At 70.1% G+C, this 24,639-nt stretch overlaps 6 protein-coding genes across 6 annotated transcripts in view; 1 reads left to right on the forward strand and 5 right to left on the reverse strand.

Annotated features, from left to right (window-relative positions):
• Positions 1-1,416, reverse strand: part of CHLNCDRAFT_56629 (hypothetical protein) — a gene marked incomplete at its 3' end in the record, with an annotated part of 5,424 nt that extends 4,008 nt beyond the window's left edge. Inside the window, exons 1-3 of the mRNA XM_005852218.1 lie at positions 987-1,416; positions 617-766; positions 314-417 (exon numbers count right to left, since the gene is read on the reverse strand). Coding sequence (XP_005852280.1) covers positions 314-417; positions 617-766; positions 987-1,245 — 513 coding nt within the window. The 5' untranslated portion in view covers positions 1,246-1,416. The remainder of the gene's footprint in view (positions 1-313; positions 418-616; positions 767-986) is intronic.
• Positions 1,417-2,451: 1,035 nt separating this feature from the next.
• Positions 2,452-3,357, reverse strand: CHLNCDRAFT_133688 (hypothetical protein; the record flags this gene model as incomplete). Its single annotated transcript, XM_005852219.1, has 4 exons — positions 2,452-2,736; positions 2,861-2,998; positions 3,139-3,212; positions 3,345-3,357. 4 exons carry the CDS (start codon positions 3,355-3,357, stop codon positions 2,452-2,454), a joined length of 510 nt encoding a protein of 169 aa, XP_005852281.1.
• Positions 3,358-4,063: 706 nt separating this feature from the next.
• On the reverse strand, positions 4,064-6,511 carry CHLNCDRAFT_56631 (expressed protein; the record flags this gene model as incomplete). Its single annotated transcript, XM_005852220.1, has 6 exons — positions 4,064-4,472; positions 4,767-4,925; positions 5,311-5,365; positions 5,581-5,668; positions 6,012-6,082; positions 6,342-6,511. 6 exons carry the CDS (start codon positions 6,509-6,511, stop codon positions 4,419-4,421), a joined length of 597 nt encoding a protein of 198 aa, XP_005852282.1. The 3' UTR covers positions 4,064-4,418.
• A 2,519-nt stretch (positions 6,512-9,030) lies between these two features.
• On the reverse strand, positions 9,031-12,707 carry CHLNCDRAFT_33710 (hypothetical protein). Its single transcript, XM_005852221.1, has 9 exons — positions 12,606-12,707; positions 12,399-12,521; positions 12,240-12,305; positions 11,871-11,939; positions 11,451-11,511; positions 10,922-11,027; positions 10,631-10,685; positions 10,262-10,332; positions 9,031-9,872 (listed from the first exon to the last, which is right to left on the reverse strand). Exons 1-9 carry the CDS (start codon positions 12,663-12,665, stop codon positions 9,827-9,829), a joined length of 657 nt encoding a protein of 218 aa, XP_005852283.1. The 5' UTR covers positions 12,666-12,707; the 3' UTR covers positions 9,031-9,826.
• A 9,255-nt stretch (positions 12,708-21,962) lies between these two features.
• CHLNCDRAFT_49741 (hypothetical protein) lies at positions 21,963-23,477 on the forward strand (the record flags this gene model as incomplete). The annotated part of the gene is made up of 5 exons (XM_005851906.1): positions 21,963-22,094; positions 22,298-22,366; positions 22,647-22,714; positions 22,927-23,113; positions 23,346-23,477. 5 exons carry the CDS (start codon positions 21,963-21,965, stop codon positions 23,475-23,477), a joined length of 588 nt encoding a protein of 195 aa, XP_005851968.1.
• A 748-nt stretch (positions 23,478-24,225) lies between these two features.
• Positions 24,226-24,639, reverse strand: part of CHLNCDRAFT_49742 (hypothetical protein) — a gene marked incomplete at both ends in the record, with an annotated part of 1,340 nt that continues 926 nt past the window's right edge. The window contains one exon of the mRNA XM_005852222.1: positions 24,226-24,604. Coding sequence (XP_005852284.1) covers positions 24,226-24,604 — 379 coding nt within the window. The remainder of the gene's footprint in view (positions 24,605-24,639) is intronic.

Below are 24,639 nucleotides of genomic sequence, written 5' to 3' on the forward strand. Positions count from 1 at the left end.
CCAGCGAGGGCTTGCCGGCATTCATGCGCAGTGCCTCGGCGTACAGGTCCTCAAATGTCTTGCGAACCTGCGGAGGGGCAGGCAGGTGGTGGTGGTGGGGTGAAGAGGTAAGGGCGAGGGGCAGGGGTACGAGGCGGGGCAGGGGCAGCATGCAAGGCCATTGAGGGCGGCAGCCGGGGCCCTTGCAACACACGCAAGCCATGAGCGCATGCGGCGCGCACGCACAGAGGCACGCCAGGCACACGCGGCATGCGGGCGCGCATCCCCAGCCCCCGCCCAACCAACCCTCTCCCGCCACCCTCGCCAGCCGCACCTGCAGGCCCGCCACGGCGCGGAATCCGTTGTGGAAGAAAGGGTGCAGGCCGCGAGGGTGCACCTCCTGCTCCAAAGTCAAGCGGCTGCTGCTGGGCGTGCGGCCTGCGCCACACATGGGAGCAATGCGAGCACGGCGGAGCGGGGATGGTCAGGGAGGGCCGGGCCAGAGCCGTGGGGCCGCGTGGCTGCCCATAAACAAGCCGGGCCGCACCCAAAACGCACGCCAAGGCGACACGGCGCCTTGCGCCCATTCTGGCGCCATTCTGGCACCATTCTGGCGACCCAAACGACCCCCTCGCACCGGGCGCAAACGTCCATTTGCCCGTCATGTGCTGCAGCGGCGCGGTGCCTCCGGCGGGCGCCAGCCGCACGTGGATGGTGCCGGCTGAGGGGTCCTCGTGCACCAGCATGCGGGTCTGGATGCTGCCCTTGAAGAACAGGAAGTGCCAGTCTGCGGGCGGCGGTGGCGGGCGCGGCGGCGGCGGCGTGGGAGGGCCAGCGGTGCGAGGCATGCGCACCGGCGAGGCTGCTTGAGCGGGCGCAGGCCCGCGCTGTGCTGGGTCCTGCCGCGAGACGTGCCCAGCATGGCAGCGCTGGGCCCAGGGGCGTTCGCTGGGGGCGCCGCGGGCGACCTAGCGAAAGTGACCGGTGCGGCGCCGCGCAGCACCCACCTGACTCGTTCTCCACCTCCACAGTCTGCCGCCCGTCGGCGCGCCCGGACCTCCACAGCACGCTGCGGTAGGTGCAGCGCTCGATGCCGCGGAAGATGGCTGCGTTGTCGGGGTGGGCCATCAGCTGGAACGCGTCGCGCGGCGTGAGCGGCAGCTCGGCCTCGGCGCTCACGACGGCGGCAATGCCCTTGCCGCTGCGCGTCCGGCATTGGAGGTGATGGCGGCCCCACTCCTTGGCTAGGTCACAGGGGTCCGTCATAGCGCAGGGCAGCCGTGATGGTGGCGTCTGAGGGGAGGCTGGTGAGTAATGCGGGGGGTGGCACCCCGGGGGCTGTGGGGCAGCGCTGAGCAAGTGCAGGGGCGCTGTCGTTGAGGTGGGAGTGACAGGGAGGTTGCTGGCACGGGGAGCGCGGGGGCCGGGAGGTTGGGTGTGGGCTGCAAGCAAGGTCTTATGCAGACTGTGGCATGCGGGGGTGCTGAGAGCACGGGTAAATAATGTTTCCGAGGCCCGGCCGCGTTTCTAGGCACAAACGCCTTTCCAGCACGGTCCGGGCCTGCGGCCGCCTCATGCATTGCCCACACCCCCTCCGACACTACCTCTCGGCACCAGGGATCCACACGGCGACATTTGTGCTGCATGGCGGAAGGATCCGTGCAGCCAAGCCGCGACAGTCGCACATGCGCCCGCTGACGGCGCCCCAATTGGAGCTGCCAGCCCTGTATACACAGAGGCCCAATGCTCTCCTCATCCTGAGCAATGCGAATTCACCACCAGGCATCCACCCAGTAGCAGCAGCTGCAGCTGAGGGGCACCTCGCACCTCTCGCTGCGCACTCCCGCCACATGCTGTGCTGTTCCTCCGGGTGGCTCACCTCTGCACCAGCCACACGCTGGTGGGGCAGGGCAGGCTCAAGAAGGCCATTACAATGCCTGTAGCGGGACCAAAATAAGAGGAAGTGCGGGTGCAAGTGAACCGGCCAAGTGTAACAGAACTGGGGCGTTGAAGAAGCAAGCAAACTGCTCGGTTCAACAGAGGAACACCCACTGGATTAGCAGAGCGACTTGCAGTTTCAAACCAAGTGCGGGTGGAGGGCAGGAAAGGCAGTACGAGGGCAAAAGAAAGGGAGGCTGACCGGATGTGGTGGCATGCCGCCTGGTGGCAGCAATGTGGCGGGCATGCCGGGCCATAGTGCGGTGCAGCCGCAGTGAAGAGAGGGACAGGGATGAAAAGGGGACAAGAGGAACATGTTGACAAGGGAAAGTTTATCGGCTCGCAGCTCATTGATGCATCAGGGTGCCGTGGCACCAAACAGTGAGCAGGGCAGAATAGGTGGATGCGAAAAAGGCAGCCGCTGGACGAGCCAGGGCAAGGCAGCAAGCTGGCAGGTACAGAGCGCTTGGGGGGAGCAGGCCAGCGCAAGAGGGGTGGGAAAGGGTAGGCACGACAAGGGAGAGCTGCGGCTGGCTACCGCCGAAGCCTAAGCAGCTTGCGGCTGGCGGGCTCGTCGGCAGCCGTCTCAGCCTGCGCCGCCACCGCGGCATCAACGGCGGGCTCCTCCTCGGCAGCCTCCTCCTCGCTGCCGGCGCCATCTGCCGCCGATACCTTCTTCCTCCAGCCCTTCTTGTTCTTGTTCTTCTTCTCCTGCTGCGTCGTCTCAACGGGAGACAGGTCTGCCTCCTCGTCACAGGAAACGAATTGCCACGAGATCTCGGTGCTGCCCAGCGGGGAACCGGAGAGGGCCTCCAACGCCTGCAGGGAACGGGGTGGTGGGGAGGGCGCAGAGCCAAGATTTGGGGCCGGAGACTTGAGAGCATCGCGCCAGACAAGCTCAGCAGGGCATGCCGCAGCCAGCGCACTGCATAGTGCGGCGCACCTCCGCCGACACGTCCAGGCTGCCGTCGTCGCAGGTGATGCACTGGTCCACCACCAGCAGGGTGAAGGAGCTCTGGGAGGAGCCCACGTCCAGCCCCTTCACGCGCACGCACCGCCCGCAGTGCTGGCCTATGTCGAACTACGGCGAGGCGCGGCAGGGAGGAGCAGGTCGAGCGCGCAGGCGAAGCATGTGGGGAGGCTTTGTGGGTGCTGGTCTGTGGCGGCTCCAGCCATCAGGCGTACACCAGCTGCAGCGCGTGGACAGGGAGTAAGGCTCACCAGTGAGGAAGGTAGATAGGCGTAGAAGCGCTCAAAGTGGCGGGGCAGCTCCTGGAGTTGACAGGCGTTGAGGCCTGCACATGCAGGGTGTGCAGGGCAGCAGAGTTAGCTGCAGCTGCAAAGCGGGTTAAGAGGCCAGAGACGAAATGCAATTGGCATCCTCCGCTACTGTCAGGCAGGCCCAGACCGTGCTGCCAGCAACCCACCTCCTCCATCCATGTCAAACGGGGCTGCATGCGGAGGGGTGGGCAGCCAGCAGAAGGCAAGACATGAGCGGCAAGCGGATGGGTGGGTCAAGCATGGCACTGTTTCCACACCTTGATCAAGCAGGGTGGCATGGATTGCTAGGCATGGCACCGCAAATTTGCAGCTATCCATGTGGTGGCGTGCCGGGCTGAAATGTCATCGGCATGCATTGGCTGGCGCAACCGCAGGTGCAAGGGGCGGTGCCGCCGCTCTGACCAAATATGTCTCGCACCTGTGACCGCCGTGGCATCGCCTGTGAACACCCCTTCATCCTCATCCGACCTCGCAGAGACTATCGTGGCGGCCAGGAGCGCCAAAAGCAAAAAAGGTGCACACACCCGTCCCACGACCATGCCCGCCCGGAGGAGAGGCTGCAGGGGCTAGGCGGTCGGGACGATGACCAGCTTGTGAGATAGAAGTTTAATGTGCGGGGATTGAAAGCGAGCTCTAAAGGTGTGGCCAGAGGGTGTCGGACAGCCTGCCGCCATGACTTACCGGGAGCCCGGCGTCCCTCCGGCTTCTGAGTCCCCTGCAGAGGCCCCTTTCATCGTACGCCATCGACTCAAATCGATCGGAAGCCAGGGGGATTGCGGGGGGCACGCACCCAGCAGCCCTAACCCCACCCGCCGCCGCCGCCGCCGCCACCGCCCGCGGCGCAGGGTTCCCTACGATGCTCGCCTGGCTGAGGCCAATTTGCAAGCTCGTCTGCTCATGTGATACTGTAAAGGCAGGTGCTGGGGACAAATGACATGCAACAGGTGGCGGCAAGTGCACAGGTGGCGAACTTCATGTTCAAACAAAACGAGACGGCTAGAAAGATCGGCGCGTATGGCGCAGGGGAGGGTCAGGCAGCATGGCATGGCAGCCAGCCGGGGAAAGTCTGTGCAAAGACGCAACAGTCAGGGTCTGGGTCATCGTCATCTCCAAGGCAAAAAGTGAAAGTCGGCCCAGCTGGCACACAGCGCCGTCAGCGCCGGCCCAGCAAGGTTGGGGCAATGCAGCCGTCTCTCGGCGGCCCGCTCGCCACTCGCCCCTCAGTGCTTGCTCTTCTTCTTCTTGGGGGAGGCATCCGCGTAGCCGCCGTTCACCTGCACCGGGCAGCGCAGGCGAGGCGAGTGCAGTTGCCACAGGTGCCTGGCATGGGCTCTGCCAGCCTGGCATGGGATGCAGGTGGGAGGGAGGTGCGAGGAATCCAGCCACGCTGATGTGGCGGCCACAGGTACCTGGCATGGGCCGTGCCAGCCTGGCGCGGGATGCGGCAGCAGCAGCCAAGGGCAGGCACCGCCACCCTGCCCTCCTCAGCCAGCCACGGCCCTGGCTGTCGCGCCGCTCGGCCGGCTGCCCGCGACACGCCCTCAGCGGCAGCGGCGGCAGCGCCGCACCTTTGGCAGCGGGTGCTGCGCCTCCTCCTCCTCGTCCTCGTCCTCGTCCTCGCTCTCCTCGCTCTCCTCGCTGTCGCTGTCGCTGCCCTCAGAGTCCCCCGGCACCTCCACGCCCTCCCCCTCCTCCTTCATCGCCGCAATGATGGGTGCATACTTGGCCTGCGGGGCGGCGCGGCGAGGCGGCGGGGCGGCGGCGGGGAGCAGCGAGTGGGCGGGCACGGGATTGAGGCAGCGGCGGCAGAGGCAGAGGCGGTGTGCATGTGCATGTGTCTGTGCGCATGTGCGCGCGTGTGTGTGTGTGTGTGCGCGTGTGGGTGCGGACCGGTCGGAGCCGCAAGTGTCGCCCTGCGGTCACGTGCGGGCAATGCAGCCGCCTCCGACCCAACTCCGCTGCCCAGGCTGGCTGCCGGCGCGCCCTCTGCTGGGTGCAGGGGCGGCAGGAGTGCGGCCCAGCCCGAGGCGCCGGCGCCGGCGCCACCAGCCAAGCCCGCAGCCACCCCGCCGCCCAGGCAGCCACCCGCCCAGGCAGCCACCCCACACCCACCTGCAGCGCCGCCTTCTGGTCGCCGCTCAGCGTCTTCCACTCGTTTGCGGCCTTGCTGCAGGCAGCGGGGTGCGGGGTGCGGGGGGAAGGGGGGTGCGGGAATGGTCGGCAGCGGCCAGGCGCCGGCGCGGGCAGGAACATCGCTGCGCCCGGCCGGCGCGCCACGCGCGGCCGTCGCTGCGACCGTCGCCCGGGCGGGGCGGCAGGGACCGACCGCGGACTGCCGGCCTGGCGGCAGCGCCCCAGCCAGCGCCCTGCGGGTGGGCCCACGTGAACAGCGGGTTGCGCCCCTCCCCCTCTGCCTTGACCCCCTTCTCCTTGTACTCCTTCATCTTGTCCGCCATGTACATGTTGAAGGCTGCGGGGGGTGGGTGGGGGTGGGGGGCAACAGGTGTGTGTGTGAGGAATGCGGGCGGGGGTGGGGGTGGGGGTGGGTGGGGATTAGGGGAGGGCAGGCGGGCGTGGGGGCCGGGGCGAGCATGGCACGCAGCCCAGGGGTGCCCAAAACCGTGGTTGGTGCAATCCCAGGGATGCCCGGGGCCAGGTCAGGGGGCGTGCTGCAGAGGCCGGCCCCTGCCTGCCCCGCCCTTCCCACCACCACCACCCCCGCCTCCGGCTCCCGCCCCTCGTCTCCGCTCCCCGCCAGCCCCCTCAGCAATGCGCCGCCGCCCGCACGCACCGCCCACACGCGGCCCACCCACCCGTGGGCTTGCGCTTGCTCTTCTTGCGCTTGCCGCCGGCTTGCTTCTCCAGGGACTTGACCTGCCTGGATCTGGAGGGAGGGACCAGGGGGCGGGGCGGCGGGTCAGGGGTGGCGGCAAGGGTCAGGGTCAGGGTCAGGGTCAGGGGCAGGGGCGGGGCAGCGGCACAGCCAGGGCGAGGCACACACGGGGCTGCCGGCCAGGCACGGCGGCAAGAGCGCCGAAAGACAAGCCCCAGGCGGCCTCCGTGCGTGAGAGCAGCCGGCCGGCCGGCCCTCGCACCGCCGCGGCTGCCGCGTACTGCCGGTACCGTGCCGGTACCGCGCTCACTTGAACAGGCTGGGCGGCAGCTCGCCCGTGCCGTTGTACTGCACCACTGCGGCCTGGATGTGCTGGAAGAAGAGCTGCATTTCCTGCGCGAAGAAGCTGATGAGGCGGGAGGGGTCGGGCCCCGCCTCGGCGCCCGCCAGTGGCGCCGCCAGCAGTGAGAAGGCGTCCATTGCGGGCAGTGGCAGTGTGTGGGTTGGGTTCAACGATTGGGCGAGTGGGAGGGCTGCGCGCGGGGAGGAGGGAGCAGGGGGGCAGGCAGGTGCGCGGCCGAGCTCAGCAGCACGCGGCGGCGGCGACGGGAGCGGGGGCGACGCCGCCGGCCCGCCCGCCCGTCTCGGGAGGTGTGCAGGCTGGCGGCTGCTGCCCGCAGGCCGCGCGGAGGCTGCCCGCGGCCTGGCAGCGACAGGTGGTGACAGCAGTGCAGGCCTGCGCACCTGGGGGCACGATGCAGGCCCGCCAGACAGAGATTTTGACGTCGGGCGGGGCTGTCAGTGAGGTTAGCAGCTCCCAGGTGCTTCAGAAGTGCTCAGCCGAGTGGCAGGCGGGAGCGAAACAGCTTCGGTCGCCGAGTCGGCGGCTCCCTTCTTCTCGACTGAACAGGCGAGGATTGGGAGGTGGGCTTTGCAATACTTGTTTAGCCTTTCGGCGTGCAAATACAACAACCCACTTAGCTGAATTGGGGTGCCAAGGCGCTCCGCCAGCCCTTCCTTGGGTTTTGAGTTCGTCAATCCGCCCCAATTCCTCGTCAGGGCCCTGCCTACCACCTGGACCAATGCCAGGCGGATGCGCCTGCAGAGCCGCCAGCGCCGCAGGGCCCCCAGAGCAGCCCCGACGCTCCCGCGGGCCGGGGCGCCCGCGTGGCGCCGCCGTGTCGCCGGTCACCCCGCTGCCCCTCCTCCCCTTCTTCCAAGAGTTCAGGTGCCGACAGAGGCTTCTGGGTGCTGGGGGGCTGGGGGGCATGCATCAATAGCGCCATGCCAGCAGTGCCACGCCCTGCCTGCCACCCGCAGCACGCCTGCCTGCTACTGGGCCGCACCCCACCCCATGTAACAGCAAGCCTTGCTTTCTTTCCTCCTCTGCCCATGCGCAGGTCACAGGTGGCTCGGCTGGAGGGCGTGCGCGAGCTGGCCGCGCCGTCGCACCTGGCCGCCAGCCAGTGCGCCGAGCCGGCGGCGGCGGTGCGCACCGGCGCCTGCCACTCTGACCGGTGCGCTGGGCACACGGGGTGCCATGCCGTGGCCAAGGCTGAGCTCATCCCAAGCCTGAGCTCATCCCGCCTGTGCTTTCCAGCCACACCCACCCACGTCAGCCGCGCCTGCAGGCTGCGCTTCGGTCACTTCCTCTACCTCAACGCCGGCGGAGACGGCGGCGGCGGCGGCGGCGGCGGCGGCGGCGGCGGCAGCGGCAGCGGCGGCCGCGGCCGTCGCCTGCGCAGCCTGTCGCTGCTGCGCGGCGCACTCTACCCCTCCTGCTTCAGCTTCCACCCGCCGCTGGAGTTTGAGGTGGTGGCGTTTGATGGCGGCCAGGCCTGGGCGGTGGCGGTTGAGTATGTGCCGCTGCCGCCGGCTGGCGATGAGCTGGCCGGGGGGCCGGAGCAGCAGCAGCAGCAGCAGCAGGAGCAGCGGCAGCAGGAGCAGCAGCAGCAGGAGCAGCGGCAACCACAGCAGCAGGGCGGCATCGGATGGCGGCAGCGGCCGGCGGCAGCAAGCGGCAGGGGAGGCTCGCCTCCGCCGCCCGCCGCAAGCAGCGGCAACAGCAGCAGCAGCGGTGGCGGCAGCAGCAGCGGCTCTCGGGGCCCAGAGAACTCTGCGCCTGCTGCAGGGCTGACGCCCGACGCCTGGCAGCAGGAGCAGATGCAGCGGCTGGCGGGTGTGCGCCAGCTGTACGCCGCCGCCGCGGTGCCGCCGCCCGCGCCTGAGCACTCCCAGCCGCCGGCCGCCGCCTGGCAGTCGCCTGGCCACTGCCTGCTGCTGTCGTCGGCGCAGCTGCCTTCCGAGCGGGGCGCCAGGGGGGCGCAGGCGCTTCGCGCGGCCCTGGACAGCACAGGCCTGCCCGCCTTCCGCGCAGCGCTGTCGGTACACCTCAATGGACTGGCGGCGGCGCCGGCCGACGCCTCGCCCGCGCACGTGTCGCGCGTGGCGGCGGCGCAGCGCCGCCACCTGGCCGCCGCCGCGCGCCGCCCGCTGCTGTGCACGGCGCAGCTGCGGGCCGCCTTTGGGGACGCCTGGCTGGATGAGCTGCAGGCGAGGCCCTGGCGCCAGCTCCACGCCAGCGCCGGTGCTCTGCACCACCCGTCGGCTCGCGCGCCGCGCCGCGCCTTCCTCTTTCCAGCGCTACTCATGCCACCAACTGCTCATGCCACCACCCCTCCCACTTTGCGCTCCCTGCCACCTGCGTGCCTGCCTGCCTGCCCCCTCTGCCTGCAGGAGCACCTGCTGCTCACCGGGCTGCGGGGCCTGGACGAGGCGGCGGCGGCGGCGGCGGGGGCGGCGGGGCAGCCCGGCGGCGGCGAGTTCCTGTACCTCGACCCCTCGCTGCTACTGCGGGACTCCGGGGGAAGGCCCAGGCCTGGGCAGGGCTAGAGCCACTGCATGACGATGCTGATGCTGGCCGCCTGGCGGCGACCCGCTGCTGTCCTCTCGGCTCGCCTGTGGCGGCATCTGATTCTGCCTGAAACAGCAAGCGCGTGGGGAGGGTGGCGGCGGCGCGCACCAGCGCCGAACAGCTATGTTTACAGTGTGTAGTGTTTATCGGACATGGGAGGGAAGGGCGCGACTACGTTCCAGTGGGGGATAGCGGGGAAAATTGCCGGCCCCGCGGCGCCGGGCTGCCCCCGTCAGGGGCAGCGTCGCGAGCCGGCGGCGGGACGGGGCCGTGGCGGCACGCAATGCGAGGCAGGCGGTACATGCAGGAGGGGTGGTGGTGTGGAGGGACCTGGCTGGGGATGGCAATCGGCGGCGGCGCGGCGGGTGGGTACACATGGGGTGGTGGTGGCAGGCAGGGGGCGCTGGCGGGGGATGTGGGTACAGCCCTGCCTGCCGGGCAGGCCGCGGCACTGCGCTCGGCACTAGGAGAGCGCAGGGCGCCACGGCGGCGGCGCCGGGAGCAGCGAGCCCCAGCAAAAAAATGGGGAGGCAAGCGAGCGGGCAGCCAACCAAGCGGGGGGCGACACATGCCTGGCGGGGTGTGCATGGATGGTGGCAGCGTGATCAAAACAGCAGAGGCGAGAGGCGGAGCAAAAACAGGGCACACCCCGGTGTATCGTACTTTTTGGTTGGCTGTTAGGTTTTGTGTGGGGAGAGCAGCAGAAGCGAGAGGTGGGGCGAGCGGGGGAGGGCCAAATCAAACCACCGAGGCAGGCAGGCATCGCTAGCAGGCGCGGCCCCTGCCGGGGACGCTTCGGCGAGGTGCGCAATGAAAGGCGGCGCGGAAGTGCTGCTGATGGCGGCCGGCGGGACGGCGGTACCGCAGCGACGTGCAGCTGCTCAGTAGCTGCCCTGGATGTACTCGTTGAGGCGGTCCACCTCCTGCCTGCAAGGCGGCAACAAGGGCCGGGGGGCGACCGGGGGCGGTCACACAATGCGCAGTGTGTGTCGCGTCGGCAGCCAGCCAGCCTCCCTCCCCGGAAGCAGCAGCACCCCGCGCATGCTACAGCCCGAGATGCTCCCAACGCGCCGCCGATCCTCGACGCCGCCCCGCACTCACCACACCACCACCACCACCCACCACCGCGGCCACCACCGCCACCCGCCTGTGCATGGTGTGCGCCACAGCACACCCCCACACGCAGCCCCCCCCGCCCCCAAATCCCGCCCCCAAAAAGAAAGCAGGTAAAGGCAGCAGGCCAGGCAGCCCCCAGACTTCGCCCCCAAACACCGCCCCAACAAAAAGGCAGCAGGCAGGGCAGGTGGCCAGCCCACCTGTGCTCCTTGAGCATCGTGTGCACCACGTCCCGAATCGACACCATCCCCTGCATGCTGCCGCTGTCCATCTGCGGGCAGGCAGGTAGGCAGGCAGGCAGGCAGGCAGGCAGGCGGGCAGGCAGGCAGGCGGGCAGGGGTGAGGAGCGGAGGAGGAGCGCGGCTGGTTCCAGGCCGGCCAGGGGCGGGCGGAGGGCGCTGCGCCACGCCGGCGCCGGCGCCTGGCAGCCGACCCAGGGCTCTCCCGCGCCGCCCTAAGCACACACGCATACCCACACGCCAACACACGCACACATGCGCCCACCCAGCTCACCACCCACACACATGCGCACCCACACACAGCCCACAGCCCTACCCCCCATAGCTCACCACGGGCACGTGCCGGAAGTTCTTCTCCACCATCAGCTCCATCACATCCAGCACGCTGCGGGGGGGGCAGGCAGGCAGCCAGGGGGGTGGGTGGCGGGTGTGGCATGGGTGGGGTTGTGGGGGCAGGCAGCAGGGGGGTGGCGGGCACGAGGAGACGGCAGGCGGCCAGGGCCTCTGCCGGTTGCTGCGCGTGCCGGGAGCCTCTTGTGCCCCGAACAGAGCCAAGACATGGCATGGGCCCAACAGTACCACTCACGCACACCATCCCCCGCACACCCCCTGGGCCCGCACCTGTGCTTGGGCGTGACGGTCTGCAGCTTGTGCGCCGGGGTCATGATTTCGCTGACCTTGGTGCTGCTGCTCTGCTTGCCCTTGACCACCACTTTTGTCAGGTAGTCTGCAGCAGGAGGTAGGTAGATAGGTAGGTAGGTAGGTAGGGAGGGAGGGAGGGAGGGAGGGAGGCGGCGGGGCAGGGGGCGCGGGTGAAGGGAGGTGTGCAGGGAGGCGGGTGGTGGTGGTGGGTGAAGGGCGGAGGGAGGGGAGGCCGCGGCCTGGCGGCCAGCCCAGCCCGCGGGCGGGAGGCGGGCTCCCGGCTGGCTGCCAGCAGCGCCCGGGCTGCGCCCGGCAGCCTTCACGCCGGCTGGCGACACCCGGCGGGCAGGGCAGCCGGGCATGCGCACACAAACACACACGCGCACTTGTCCCAAACACACACACACACACACTCTCTCTCTCGTCCCATACGCGCACGCGCACACACACACACACTCACGCACACACACATGCACACACACTTGTCCCCCACTACACACGCACGCACCTCGCTCCGTGATCAGCCCCACCACCGCGTCCTTGGAGGCGTTGGTGATGTGCTTGGAGTCCTGCAGGGGTGGCAGGCAACAAAGGCAGGCAGAGGGCGGCCAGCCGGTGGGGGTGTGGGGCGGGGAGAAGTGGCCCGCGGGTGGCAGGGCGGCCAGCGGGTGTGGGTGTGTGGCGGGGAGAAGTGGCGCGCGCGCTACCAGGCGCGTCACGCAGTCCCGCAGCAGGGCGCGGGGTGGCGCGGGAGCGCCGCAGGGGAGCCCCGCAGCAGGGTGCGTTGCGCAGAGCGGTGCGGGAGTGTCGCCGGGGGCGGAGAGAGTGCGGCGCGTGTGAGGGCGGGCGCGGGCGAGCGGGACGCGCGGGCGGCGCGCCCCCAGCACCCACAGCGCCCCCAGCACCCAGCTCCCCCAGCCCAGCCCACCTTGTCCCGCACCAGGTGCATCTTGCTGGGATCAAACACCAGCAGGCTGCCCACATTGGCATGAGTCATCTGCACACGCAAGCGGCGAGGGTTGCGGCGGCGGCGGCGGCGGCGGCGGGTGAGCGGCGCCGGTGAGCATAACGGCGGTGGGGGCCGTGGCGCACAAGGAGGCGGTCCGTGCTAGGCGATGGCTGCGCCAGAGCCCGCAAGAGGTTGTGCAGCAGGCAGCGCAGGGAGGCCGGGAGGGCGGCGGCGGCGGCGGCGGCGCTCGAGTCCTGGCACCCTACATGCGGCCGCCCCCGGGCCATCCCGACACCCGGCACGCCCCTGCAGCGGCGTTATAGCACCCCCGAAGCACCCACAACTCGCCTTGCGCACGGCGTCAATCACAAAGTCGTCAGCGGCGCACCAGAGCCACGCCCCGCTGTCCTCGGCCTGCGAGCGAGGGATCAGGGGGTCGGTGATCGGGCGGGCGGGGCCCGGGGCAACGGGGCAGCGCCCAGGGCGGGCAAAACCCTAAGGCCGCACCTTGGCCTTCAGGAGCGCCTCCACACGCGTGGTGCCCCATCCCACGGTCTCTGGATCGGGTGCGGGGGCGTTTCCATCGTCCTGGAGGGCTTCGGCGGACCGCCAGGCGCTGCTGGTGCCGAACTGCGATGCACAGGGGAGAGGGTGGGCTCAGAGTCTCGGAGGGCGTCCCTAGCGTCCCGCACGATACATCGGCACCCCACTCACCAGCCTGGGCGCCAGCCGAGAGGCCGGGGCGAGAGAGCGCACTGCCGCGAGTCTGAGCATCCTGTCCTCTTTGCTGGCTGTGGGAGGACAGCCGGAGGAGCAGGAAGAGCTGGGCAGGGGGTCCCAGGGCGCCAGTTTCTAGTGCGAGAGTCGTCAGAAAGCTGACTCGGACTGGCGCACGCCCCTGGCCTCCAGCGCTGCCCGAATTGAGGTACGCGGGGACTCCGGAAGCCTTGCAAACGATAGGCAGGTCGGCGCGCGGCATTGGGAGCCGCCAGCGGCGGGCGGCGGCGGAGGCTTCAGGTGAAGGTTGCCCTGCCGCCAACGCTTCCCCTAGCTTGACTGCAACCTCCCCTACAACCCACGGCGGGCGTGGTGCATCTTACAAGCTGAGGAGGGTGCCACACAGAGGCGCGGCGCCGCGCTCTGGCAGGCTCATTGCCTCGGCGGCGGCGCCCCCGCAGGCTCCCCCGCCGGCCCCAGCGGGAACCAGGCCAGCTGCACCTCGCAGTCCCCCAGCACCAGCCGGTCCGCCTGCGGCACATCCGAGGCCGTCGCCTCCTTCAGCCTCCACTTGCCGCTCTGGCGCCGCCGCTGCGGCAGCTGCCGCAGCGGGATGGCGGCTTTGGCCCAGACCTGCGGCGCGGGGGCGGAGCGGGCAGCGAGAGGCAGCCAGCTCAGCTAGCTGGGGTGCGAGGCAGATGTCGTGCAGGGGTCGAGCTTTGATGTCGGGAACGCTCCGGGACCGCCGCTGCAAGCGCCTCTCTCTGTCTCTCCTCTCTCTCTCCCTCTCATTTTGCGCCCGCGTGCATGCACACAACACACACACACATGCACACACACACACACACACTCTTAGCGCCTCACACACAGACCACAAAGGCCCACCTTGACGTCTTCGCTGAACGAGTCGGCGGCGTCCAGGCAGTACAGGGTGGGCCCAAACAGGCTGTACCGCGTGGCGGACGCCGCCTCCCCAAGCTCCACCACCACCTGCCCCGCCTGCAGGCCAGCCGGGGAGGGAGGGGGTCAGGGCCAGCTACAGGTCTCGGGGAGCCTCGGCTGGCGCCAGCAGGGGGCGGCGTGGGAGGTGGCAGCGCAGCCTGGCGCGCGACGCAGCCGCGGCCGGCGCCCGTCACGCCGCTTCGGTGCGGCCGCCCCCCTGCCTCGGGCCCCAGGCACTGCAGAGCAGCCCCAGGGGCGGCCTGGGCAGGCTGGCTGCCCGGAAGCTACCTGGAAGTCGGCCTGGGAGAGAGCGGTGGGCATGTAGAAGACCTGGTTCCAGTGCAGTACCCCCATGCGCGTCCCCGCCCGACTCTCCATGCTAATCCAGCGCTGCTGTGCCTGCTGCGGCGCCAGCTGCTCCCCGCTTGCCGCCGCCGCCGCCGCCGCCGCCGCGGAAGCCGTGCCGCTGCTGCTGTGCGCGGCGCTGCGGTCTGGCGCGCCGGCGGGGCTGGCTGCGGCCGAGGCGGGCGCGGTGCCGGGGCGGGGCGGGGAGGCGCCAGCCAGCCCTGCCGCCGCCTCGGAGGGCTGGTGCGCCTCTGGCCGCTTGTCGATGCTGATGGCGAGGACGGGGTAGGAGAAATCTGCGGGTGGAAAGGAACGAGGATGTGTGTGTACGGTGTGTGTGTGTGTTGTGTTGTGTTGTGTTGTGTTGTGTTGTGTTGTGTTGTGTTGTGTTGTGTTGTGTTGTGTTGTGTGTGTGTGTGTGTGTGTGTGTGTGTGACGGTTCCGCACCAGGGCACCACGCCGAACCAACGCAGCGAAGGCGAGGCGCGGAACAGGCAGCGGGGCAGGCACGGAAGAGGCAGCAGGCCAGGCAGCAGGTCAGGCACGCGCCTGCGACGTATTCCAGCTTTGTGTGGGCCACCCGCACGGCCAGCACACCCTGCTGCGGCGACGCCGCGGCTGCCGCTGCCGCCGCTGCCTCGGCCGCCGCTGCCATGCTGGTAAGCTGGTCTAGAGCTGCGGCAGCCGGGCCCGCCGCCGCTCCGCCGGGTGTGGGCTTGGCTGCATCTGACCCCGACCCCGAGCGCAGTAGCTGCAGGCTGGGCCGGGCGGAGGCTGGCGGCGACAGCACGTCGGCGCTGGCGCCCCGCTGCAACGCATCCCCCGCCTGCTGCCGCGGCTGCTGCTGCGGGCCTGCTGCCGCCGCCGCCGCCGCTGCCCCGCCCGCCTCCGAGCCCTGCTGCTGCTGCTGCTGCTGCTGCTGCTGCTGCTGGCGCGGGTCCTGCGGGTTGAGCAGCGGCGCCGGGAGCGATTCTGGCTCTACAGGCTGCCAGGTCAGGCGCAGCTGCAGCCGGCCGGCCAGCGGGGCCTGGGTGGGGGCAAACTCCTCCGCCTCGTCCTCCCCCTCCCCCTTCCCGAGGATGTACCGTTGCAGCCGCGCCAGCCACCCACTCTCCTCCTCGCTGCCGTCACTGCGGGGGGAGTCTGCAGCAGAGGGCAATGGGAGCGGGGCTTTATATGCTAGCACTAGTAGTCTGGCTGCAGGCCAGCTGCCTCATCGAGGATGAAGACACGAACTGGTGAAGGGAAACAACTGTGGCAGGCGCGTAGCAGCGGGCGGGCGGCAGCTGCAGCCGCGAGGCCTGCCCATGCAGGAGGCTCTGGGGTCGGTCGTTGAGGGAGGGTTGCAGGTGCGTGGGAAACCGGCGGTACCATGCATGGGTGCATTACCATGCACATGTGCGGTGCCATGCACATGCGCGATACCATGCATGGGGTGCAGGGCATGAGGCAGAAGGGCCACCTGAATGCCGACCCCCCGCCTCGTCCGTCGCCGGCTCCGCAGCCTGCGCCAGCAGGCCGGCCAGCGTCAGGGCTGCGGCGCTGGCCACATCCACGCTCACCCCCTCCTCTGCAGCACCAGTCGAGCGCACAGGGCCACCAGGGTGAGTAGCGGGCCACCCAGCCGGCGGGAGCAAGGCTGGAAAGCAACCGCAGCCGGAAACCGGCAGCAGCAGGGCAGGCAGGCAGCCGGCTGGAGCCAGGCTAGAAGCCACCAGAGCCGAAAACCGGCGCTGGCAGCAGCAGGGCAGGCGGGCAGGGCGGGCAGGCAACAGGATGGGGCGCCAAGGCAGGCAGGCAAGCAGGGAGGCGCCGCACCCGACAACCACTTCGGTTCCGGCTTCTGCTGCTGCATCTGGAGCTGCATGAGGGCTGCGGGGTCCAGCAGCGCGCGCCTGCACGGCAGCGGTACAGCACAGCAGCAGTACAACACAGGCAGCAGTGCATTAGCAGACGCAGAAGGAGTCGGACAGGCAGGAGGCCAGGAGGGCAGGAGCGCACCGGCTCAGAGCAGCAGGCGCAGCGCAGCACAGCGCAGCGCAGCACAGCACAGCGCAGCGCGGCGTGGCACGGAGGAGCAGGAGAGTTGAAGCAGTCGCACAGTGGAAGCGGCAGGAGAGCGGAGGCAGCACCGACAAGCATCTATGGGCGGAGCACAGGTGGGGAGCCGAGCGGGCACCCTGCCAGCCCCGAGCACGCAGCGCCGGCAGCGCAGACGAGGCGGGAACCAGGCGAGGCAGCAGGCGGGTGGCAGTAGGGGGCACACCTCTCCGGGCTGGGGCTGCGGGTGGCGCCGCGGCGCCAGGAGCTGACACGTGCCGGCGGCGGCGGCGTCTCCTCCGCGCGCCGCCGGCCGTGCCGCCCTGGGCTGCCCGCGCCGCCGCCGCTGCTGCCGCCGCTGCGCCGCTCCAGCAGCAGGCTCAGGGCGCGCGGCGGCGGCGTGCCCGTGCGCTGCTGCCAGTGCTGCTGCTGGTGCCGCGCGGCGGCGGCGGCGGCCGCCGCCGTTGAGGGCGCCGCCGCCGGCCCGCGGCGGTCCAGCCGCACCCAGCGCCCGCCGCCCGCGCCTTCCTCCTCATCCGAAGCAGCCGCTGCCGCCGCAGCCGCAGCCGCAGCCGAGGCAAATCCCAGGCCCAGGCCGCTCCTCACACTCGAAGCCGGGCTGAGGGGCGGCAGGTAGCCCTCATCCTCCACCGCCGACTCATAGCCGGCAGTGGAGTCTGCGTCCGAGGTTGCCGCCGCCGCAGCCGCCGCGGCAGCCGCCACCTCCAGCTTGGCCGCTTCCAGCAGCATCTGCTGCACCGTCCACTCCTCCTGCGCGGCAGCCTCGCCCAGGATGTCGGAGACTGCGGGGGGCGGGGAGGGGGCAGGGGTGAGCGGTCTGGGCACGCTCAGCAAGGAGCCGGGCGGGGGCGGCGCGGCAGCGGCGCGGTGGGGGCGGCGCGGCTGCGGTGGCGCAGCTCAGAGCCCGCCCACGTGCACGGCCTGACTAGGAACAAATAAAAAGGAATGGAAAGGGGGGCGGCGGCGAGAAGGGGGGCAGGAAGGGAGCACGGCGAGGGCGGCAGCCCTAACCCCTACCCCCCCCAAACCCCACCCGCCACGTCCACCGAGCCCAGCGGCATGTCGGCGCCCAGCGCCTGCACCATCCCTTTGGCCAGCACCCCGGTGCGCTTGTGAGACAGCAGCAGGTGGAGCACCTGGAGGGAGGGAGGAAAGGCAGTACCATGGGTGCAATACCATGTCGGGTAGCACTGGGCGGCGGTGCCAGTGAAGCAGTACCAGGGGAGTGGGATGCGAGCAGCCCGGAGGCAGGCAGAGGCAGGGATGCAGGCGTGCGGCGTGTGGCAGTGGGGGCAGTAGGCAGAGCAGGCAGGCAGAGCAGGCAGGCAGCTCGCAGCCAAAGCCCTGCCAGCCCCCAGACGCCCCCACCTGGTGTCTGCTGGTCACCACAAACGAGAAGCTCTGCTGCCAGAGCGGGTGGCAGGACTGGTTCTGCGGCAGCAGGCAGGCAGGCAGGCAGGGGCAGCGGGTCGGCATGTGTTTTTGAAGGGGGGGCAGGCAGGCAGGCAGGCAGGGTGGGGCGTGGCAGGCACTTGAGCGGAGGGCAGGCAGGCAAGGTGGTGCGGGCAGCAGCAGGCGTTGCACCGCGGCGGCGCCCTGCGCGAGCGGCGCCGCTGCGGGCCCACGGCGCAGCCAGCAGGCCCGCTGCAGCGCCCGCACCTGAACAGAGGTGAGCCCCTTCTGGAGCACGGCGCGCGCGGCGGCGGCGGCGCTGGCGCTGGCCCCCGCGCCCCCGGCGCCTGCGCCGGCGCCGGGGTCGGCCGCTGCCGGCAGCAGCAGGGACACGCGGCTGCTGACCGGCTTCAGGCGCCCCAGGAAGGTACTGCGCCTGCAGGAGGCAGGAAAGGAAGCAAGGGAGGGAGGGAGAGGCGCCCCAGCCAAGGGAACAGATGAGCATAGGCTGGGGGGGCAGAGCAGGGCAGGCTGAGCAGGGTCAGCCTGCGGAAGCCGGCGAGAAGGCGGCAGGACCGCCACGCGGTGCATCGCAGTCCTTGCGGCTGCAGCTCCCAGCAAAGCAGAAGCATGCCGGCGTGCTGAGCTGGCACACCTGGGCTCCAGGTCAGCGCCCACCACCTCCACCACCAGCACGCCCAGCGGCGCGGGCAGCTGGCGCCGCCGCTGCTGCTCCTTGGCGGCCAGCGCCTGGCCGCCGCCGGCCGCCGCCTCGCGCTGTCGGTCCCAGCTGGGGCCCCAGCGCCACCCCAGGCTCTCGGGCCACACCAGCCTGGCAGGGGCAAGAGGGAGAGCTGTGAGGAAGCTGAGGCAGGCAGCGGGCAGGCAAGGGACGGAGCACGAGGCCCCCTCCCGGCAGCAGCCGTCCACACGCGCGCCGGAAACACGCGGTAAGGCCGCGGGGGCGCCCCGCGCAAGACGCCACGCGGCGCCGCGCCCGTGCCGCATCTGCGCAAGGGGCCGCAAGCAACACAGAAAACAGCGCCGGAAACACAGCCTCTCACCTCTCCTGGATGATCCCCGCCACCGAGGAGCGCAGCCAGCTGCCCAGCGCCGGCAGCGACATGACGTCGCCGCCCAGCACCCTGCGGGGGCGCGCGCGGCTGCGGCGGTCGGAAAGGAGGCGCGCGGGGGTAGCCGCCACGCCGCCGGCGGGCGCCAGGAGTCCCACCCGCCCGCCAGACCCAGGGATCGAGCGGCGGCGGCCCGTGCGCGTCCCTCCCTCTCCAGCTCGGCATGCCTCCTCTGCCTCCTCCCCTCCCCTTCTTTCTTCTCTTTCTATTTCCCGTGCTGCCCCTTTCTTCTCTTTCTTTTTCCCTTGCTGAGCTCAGAGGTGGCCGTGCCCGCCGCCCCCCGCAGCCCACCTGACGTCAAAGTCGAGGTAGGGGCGCTCCAGCAGCGACAGGTTGACCCCCGTCAGGAAGGGGAGCTCCTCCTCTATGGGCGACAGCACCACCCGGAGCATGCCCTCCACCTGGCGGGGGCACAGGGAGTGGCGGCAGGCTGGGACAGGCAGGGGTGCTGCCAGCCAGCAGGGGTGGACAAGAAGGGGGGTGGCAGGGCAGGGCAACGGGAGAGGTGGGGGGACAGGCAAAGGTCCGCAGGGTGTGCACGGTATGTGTGTGTGTGTGTGCAGTGCCGGCAGATGCAAAAAGCTGTGCTTGGGAGTGGATGTGGGGCCGGGGCCGAGGGGTGCCGCGAGGAGGCAGCCCGCACCAGCAGCAGTTTGACCCTGGGCCCAGCCTGCACCAGCAGTGGGCTCCCCAAACCCTAACCCCAAACCCTAACCCCAAACCCAGCAGCGGGCTCCCCACACCTGGCAGGTGCCTACGGTGACCGCCGCCCCCGGTATGCCGCTCAGCTGCATCACCACATCCGGCTTGCCAGCCCAGCGGATGTCGATGTCGATGACTGCGGGGGGAGGCAGGCAGGCAGGCAGGCAATGTGTATGTGTGTGTGGTAGGGGGCGAGGGAGCGACTGGATGGAGGTGGGGGAGGTGGGGAGTGTGTGCGAGGTGGTGGGGGAGGTGGTGTGTGTGGTCGGCGTTGGGAGCGGGGCAGTGCATGGGGCAGGCAGGCAGGCGGGGAGGCCGCGAGAGATGCCGCAGGGGTGTGTTGTCACGCTAGCGCTGCTCAGCAGGCGGGCAGGCAGCGGGTGGTGCGTGTGGCGCCGCCACCCACCCATCTCCAGGCGTCCGTCCTCGCCCTCCCCACGCACTGCCGCGCCTTTCAGCCCAGCCACCAAGGGAGGCTGCGCCCCGAAGCTAAGCCGGGCAAAGGTGACCCTCCCAAACTCGCCTGCAGCGGCGGGTGGCAGCGGCGGCAGCGGGGTTGCGGGCGGGGCTGGCGGGGGCAAGGAAAGGCAGCTGCGGGGCAGCTGGCAGGCGGCTGCGGAAGCCAGGGGGCAGCTGGGCAAGCCAGCACCGCACGCTGCCCAAGCACTGCCGACCCTGCCGCCGTGGCCGCCCGGGCCCGCTCCTGGCCTTTCCAGCAGGGAAGGAAGCGCGGCGCGCGGGCCGCCTCACCGTGGCTGCCCAGCCGCTCCTCCACTTCTTTCTTTATGATGGCGCACACCATGCGGGAGAAGGTGGGCCAGGCCAGGGTCACAAAGGCCTGCAGGAACTGGCCCCGCTCCCACTCCGGGAACTGGAGCGGTGGGCAGAGGGCAGGGGCAGGGGAGGAGGGGTGGGGTGGATGGTGGCTGGTGGTGGGGTGGGGTGGGGTTGGCAGGGGAGGAGAGGCGTGCGAGGGGAGGGGCATGAGGGAGGAGGGGCTGAGCGGGGCAGGGTAGGGACAGGAGGGAGGAGGGGCGGGGCATGGCAGCCGAGGGGCAGGAGGGCGTGTGATAGCGAGCGTGGGGCGGCGCTGTGTGGTGGACAGCAACAGATGGAGGCGGGGGAAGCGCGAGCTGGGGGACAGGGCGCAAGATGGGGCGCAGGTCAGGCGCGGCAAGGGCGCAGCAGGCGTGGCGGGGAGGCGCCGCTGCACGCTGCACGCCCCACCCGAGCCAGGAAGGAGCCTGCCCCAGCCTGCCCCTGCGCCCGCCCCAGCCCCACCCCGGCCGCGGGCCTCCCTCGCAGTCCATCATTTGGCCATGCTAATTAATAACTGTACCATACCCCATTATGCAAGGTTTGCACGTAACCCAGGACCTGATCAGGCCTCCTCACCTTGACCCACATGGGCAGCTGGCGGGACAGCAGGTACTGCAGGCTGCTCTCATCCAGCTCCTGTACCACCCGCACCGAGGCCGCAAACCGCGCCCGCTGCAGCCTGCGCACGGCTGCAGGGGGGCAGGCGAGGCGCGGGGGAGGGGCAGGCCAGGGTGGGGTTGGGCGCGCTGCTTCTGCAGGTGGGTGGAGTGGGGCGCTGTGACCGGCGGCAGGCAACATCACGGTATGCAGGGGTGCACGGTCCCCCGGTGCCCGCCTCAGCTTTCCCGTAGCTGCACCATCTCATCCTGCCAGCCAACATGCAGCCAGGCAGGCCTTTCAGCGGCTCGGGCGGGCAGGGCAGGGCCGCGGCACCGCCCCGGCATTGTTAGCAGGCGGCGGCGCACAGATGGAGAGCATCACAACGTTTCCCAAGATGACAGCCTTCTGCACCCCGTTGTGGGTGCCCAGCGCCACCGCCGCTGCAATCACATGCTGCAGCAGCCCGGGCACGCGCCGCAGCAGCGAGGCAAGGGGCTGCAGCACCATGGGTGCCGGAACGGCTGGGGGAGCTGCGCAGCTGTTCAGTGATCTACAGTGCACATGTCGATGTACTGTCGACAGCTCCCGGAGGGTTTCCGGTGGAAGGCTCCGAACTGCCAACTTGGCACGGCCACAGCCATGCAGCTAGGAGACCCCAGGGCGCCAACACAATCCACACGAGGGTCGAAGCTCACAGGTCGCCGCCCTCAGCCTGCAGGTGTCCCCAGCCCAGACCGACCACCTTGCAGAACTGCAGACAGCTCCCGTGATCGGCAGCAGGAGCAGGCCATGAGCAGGTCCAGGCTGCTGCTACTCCAGGCAGCCTCTCAGCTGGCTCGCGGCTGCAGCAGCAGCGGCAGCGGCGGCGGCGCCACGGCTGCCAGCTGCTCCGCCGCCTTGCAGCCCGCCTGGCGGCACGCCTGGGCCCCCGCCGCGCCCGCCGTGGACGCCCTAGCAGCAGTGGCAGCGGCCAGGGCTTATTTTTCCGCCGCCGCGCCAGCCACACGCACGCAAGCGCTGCCGGCGGCGACGGCGGCGCTCGGCGGGCGGCGGCATGAGCATGCCACCGGCCACCATGTGACCGCCAGCCACCATGCCCTGCTGGATAGAAACCTTCTGGTTGACACGCTAGACACGGTGAGGAGGGAAGGCTGCAGCTGGAGGGCGGTCGCGGCTGGAGGGCGGGAGGTCCAGAGGGGCGAGCTTGCGGCAAGCCGGTGGCGCCACGGAAGGAGGATGCGGCTGGCGGGAGCAGCAGGGTAACAGGCCGTGCCCAGCGGAGCGCTGCTTTTCTTGGCGCCTCGTCCCCCTGCTGCTGCGCGCGCGCCCACACACGCCGCCTGGCCGCCGTGCGGCGCAGATGAAGCGCTTTGAGGGGCTGGGCATGAGCCGGGAGCAGGCGGAGGCGCTGACGCAGCACCTGACGGGCGTGCTGTGCGCCAACCGGGAGAAGCTGGAGGAGCTGTTTGTGGCCAAAGTGACGCTGGAGAAGGTGGGGGATGGTACCGTGGTCCCGCCGTACTGCCTTCCATGTACCGCCGCATGCATGGAGGACCCGTGTGTGTAATGGTGGTGGCGGAGGTGTTGCTGCTTGCCGGCCCTGCCTGCGCTGCCTGCGCTGCGCTGCCCCCTGGCGCCGACCGCCTCACACCTTGCCTGCCTGCCTGCCCGCGCCTGCCCCTGCCCCGCCTGCAGTCCATTCTGGAGCAGGATGCACTGCATGCCGGCTTCCGATCAGAGGTGCTGAAGAGCCAGGAGCTGCAGGTCGGTTGGCCCCAGGGGGCAGGGCTGGGCGTCGGCAGTGGGTGGCGTAGCCGGCCGGCTGGCTGGCTGGCTGGCTGGCTGGCTGGTGGCTGCCCTCAGGCTGGCCTGGCCCGGCAGGCAGCGGGGCAGGTGGCGAGACGGGTCAGCAGAGCGGCGTGGGCATTGTTGAGTGTTAATTGTTTGGGGTGCGCATCACTGATGTGCGGCTCTGTTCTGCCGCGCTGGGCTCCGGCCTGCCCCTATCCCCTAAACGGTCCTGTTTCTGCCCTGCGGCCCGCAGGTGGCCACCTTCACGCGGGACACCGAGCGGCTGCAGATCAACCTGGAGAAGATCCGGTCCGAGATACGGTGAGGCGGCAGCGGGGGTGGTGGTGGTGGTGCGTGTGCGCTTTGCTTTTGGGTGTCACCCAATCATGCCGCCCCGCCCATGCGGCGCGCCTCGGCTGCGCTGTTTCCAAGATCCGCTCACCCGTCTGCCCTCCTTCCCGTTCCTTTCCTCCTTCCTGCTTTCCGTGTTTTCAACTGCTTTCTTCCCGCGCTTTCTTCCTCCCTCCCCGCAGCTACGAGATCGACAAGCTGACCGCCAGCCAGCGGCTGGACCTGAACCTGGAGAAGGGGCGCATGCGGGACGAGCTGCAGATGCTGCGGGACAAATCCAACGAGCTGGAGATCAAGGCGAGGTCCTTTCTTAATCGGGAGGGTGGGAGGGAATGTTTGGCTGGGCGCGTGGCGTTGGCGGCGCTGCCGGTGCCTTGTCTGTCTTTAACAGGGAGAGCGGGAAGGGAGTGCGTGTGTGTGGTGTGGGCCGGATGGTGGTGGCGGCGGTGCTTGGTGGTGGGCTGGGCGAGGCATGTGCGCCCGGCCGCAGCGTGCGCCTCCCCGCCTCCCCTGCTCTTCGCCCCCCGTGCCCGCCCCCTCCATCCTGCCCTTGCCCTGCACCTCCCAAACACACGCACCCTCCACACCGCCCCGCCCGCAGATGGACAAGGAGGTCAACTCGCTCAAGGCCGCCATGGAGCAGAGCAAGAACGACACGGTGAAGTACGTGCTGGGGCTGATGCTGGCGCTCATGACGGCCGGGCTGGGTGCCGCGCGCCTGCTCATGCACTGAGCGCCGGCCCGGGGGACTGGCAGGAAGGCTGGCTGGCCGGCAGGGCAGGGCCCGACTGCGCGCTGCCCTCTCCGCGGCCTGCCTGCGTTTTTCCACGCCTGTCTTCTTCCCGGCGCTGGGGCTTGCTGCTGTAATCTGTTTCAGGACAGTTCATGGGCTCAGCTGCCCGATTTACACTGTGGCAGGGCACCAAGGAAGATGTTCTAAGCATTGCATTTATATATTGCGAATGTGCCTGGAAAGAAAGAATGGGCAGGTTGGAAGAATCGGGTGGGACATGAAACGGGCAGGGCAAATGCGCCGTGCGGAGACATGGGGGGTCGGATGATTGCAGGGAAAGTTGGCTGCCCAGCAGGCCGGCGGCAGCAACGCACAACGTGCTGCCGCTGCCGCTGCCGCTGCTGGGGCACGGCCCGCTAGGCGCAGGCGGCTGGGCCGGGTCGGCACGGCAGCCTGTCGGGGCCATGAGCGGGGATCACGCGTCGCTGTAGGTGCAGCCCGCCTGGGAGACGGGCACCAGGCCGGACGAGTCAAACCCAAAGTCTTCCACCAGTATCTCTGTCATGGCGGCCAGCAGGTCTGGATCCTCGGGCATGCGAGAGAACAGCCACAGGCCGGAGGCAAAGGCCTGCGGTCGGGGGAGGGTGACGGGAGGGAGGGGGGTGGGGCACAGAGCGTGGGTGCATGTTTAAGGGTTCAAGGGTCGGCAGAATCGAATTGTCAGATAATGGCAGAACAAATTGTGGCCCTAGAGACACGCATGTGAGGGCGAGAATGGGTTCGACGGGCCGGCCGCCACGCCAGGCGCATGGGCAGGTGCATGCGAAGCCGGCGACGCATCCGCCGCCTGGCATGCAAGCGCAGCAGGCGGCCCGGGCCCCGGCCCTGGCGGCGGCGCGGCGCGGGGGCTCACGTCGGCAAACACGCAGCCGTCGGCGCCCTGGGCGGTGGGCGGCCCGCTGCTGACGATAGCCCACTCGTAGCCGCCCTGCTCGCCCTCGCCCGCGGCGATCACCCAGTACGGCCCAGACCCAAACTGCGTGCCCACCAGCTGGGAGGCGCCCGGGAAGTCGAAACCCACGCTGAGCTTGGAGGGCTGCGAGCGGTCAGGCACCGTGGCCACCAGGCTGCAAGGGGGGGGGGGGGGGGGGGGGGGGGGGGC

Source organism: Chlorella variabilis (genome assembly GCF_000147415.1).
Source record: "Chlorella variabilis unplaced genomic scaffold CHLNCscaffold_1, whole genome shotgun sequence".
Lineage (NCBI taxonomy): Eukaryota > Viridiplantae > Chlorophyta > Trebouxiophyceae > Chlorellales > Chlorellaceae > Chlorella > Chlorella variabilis.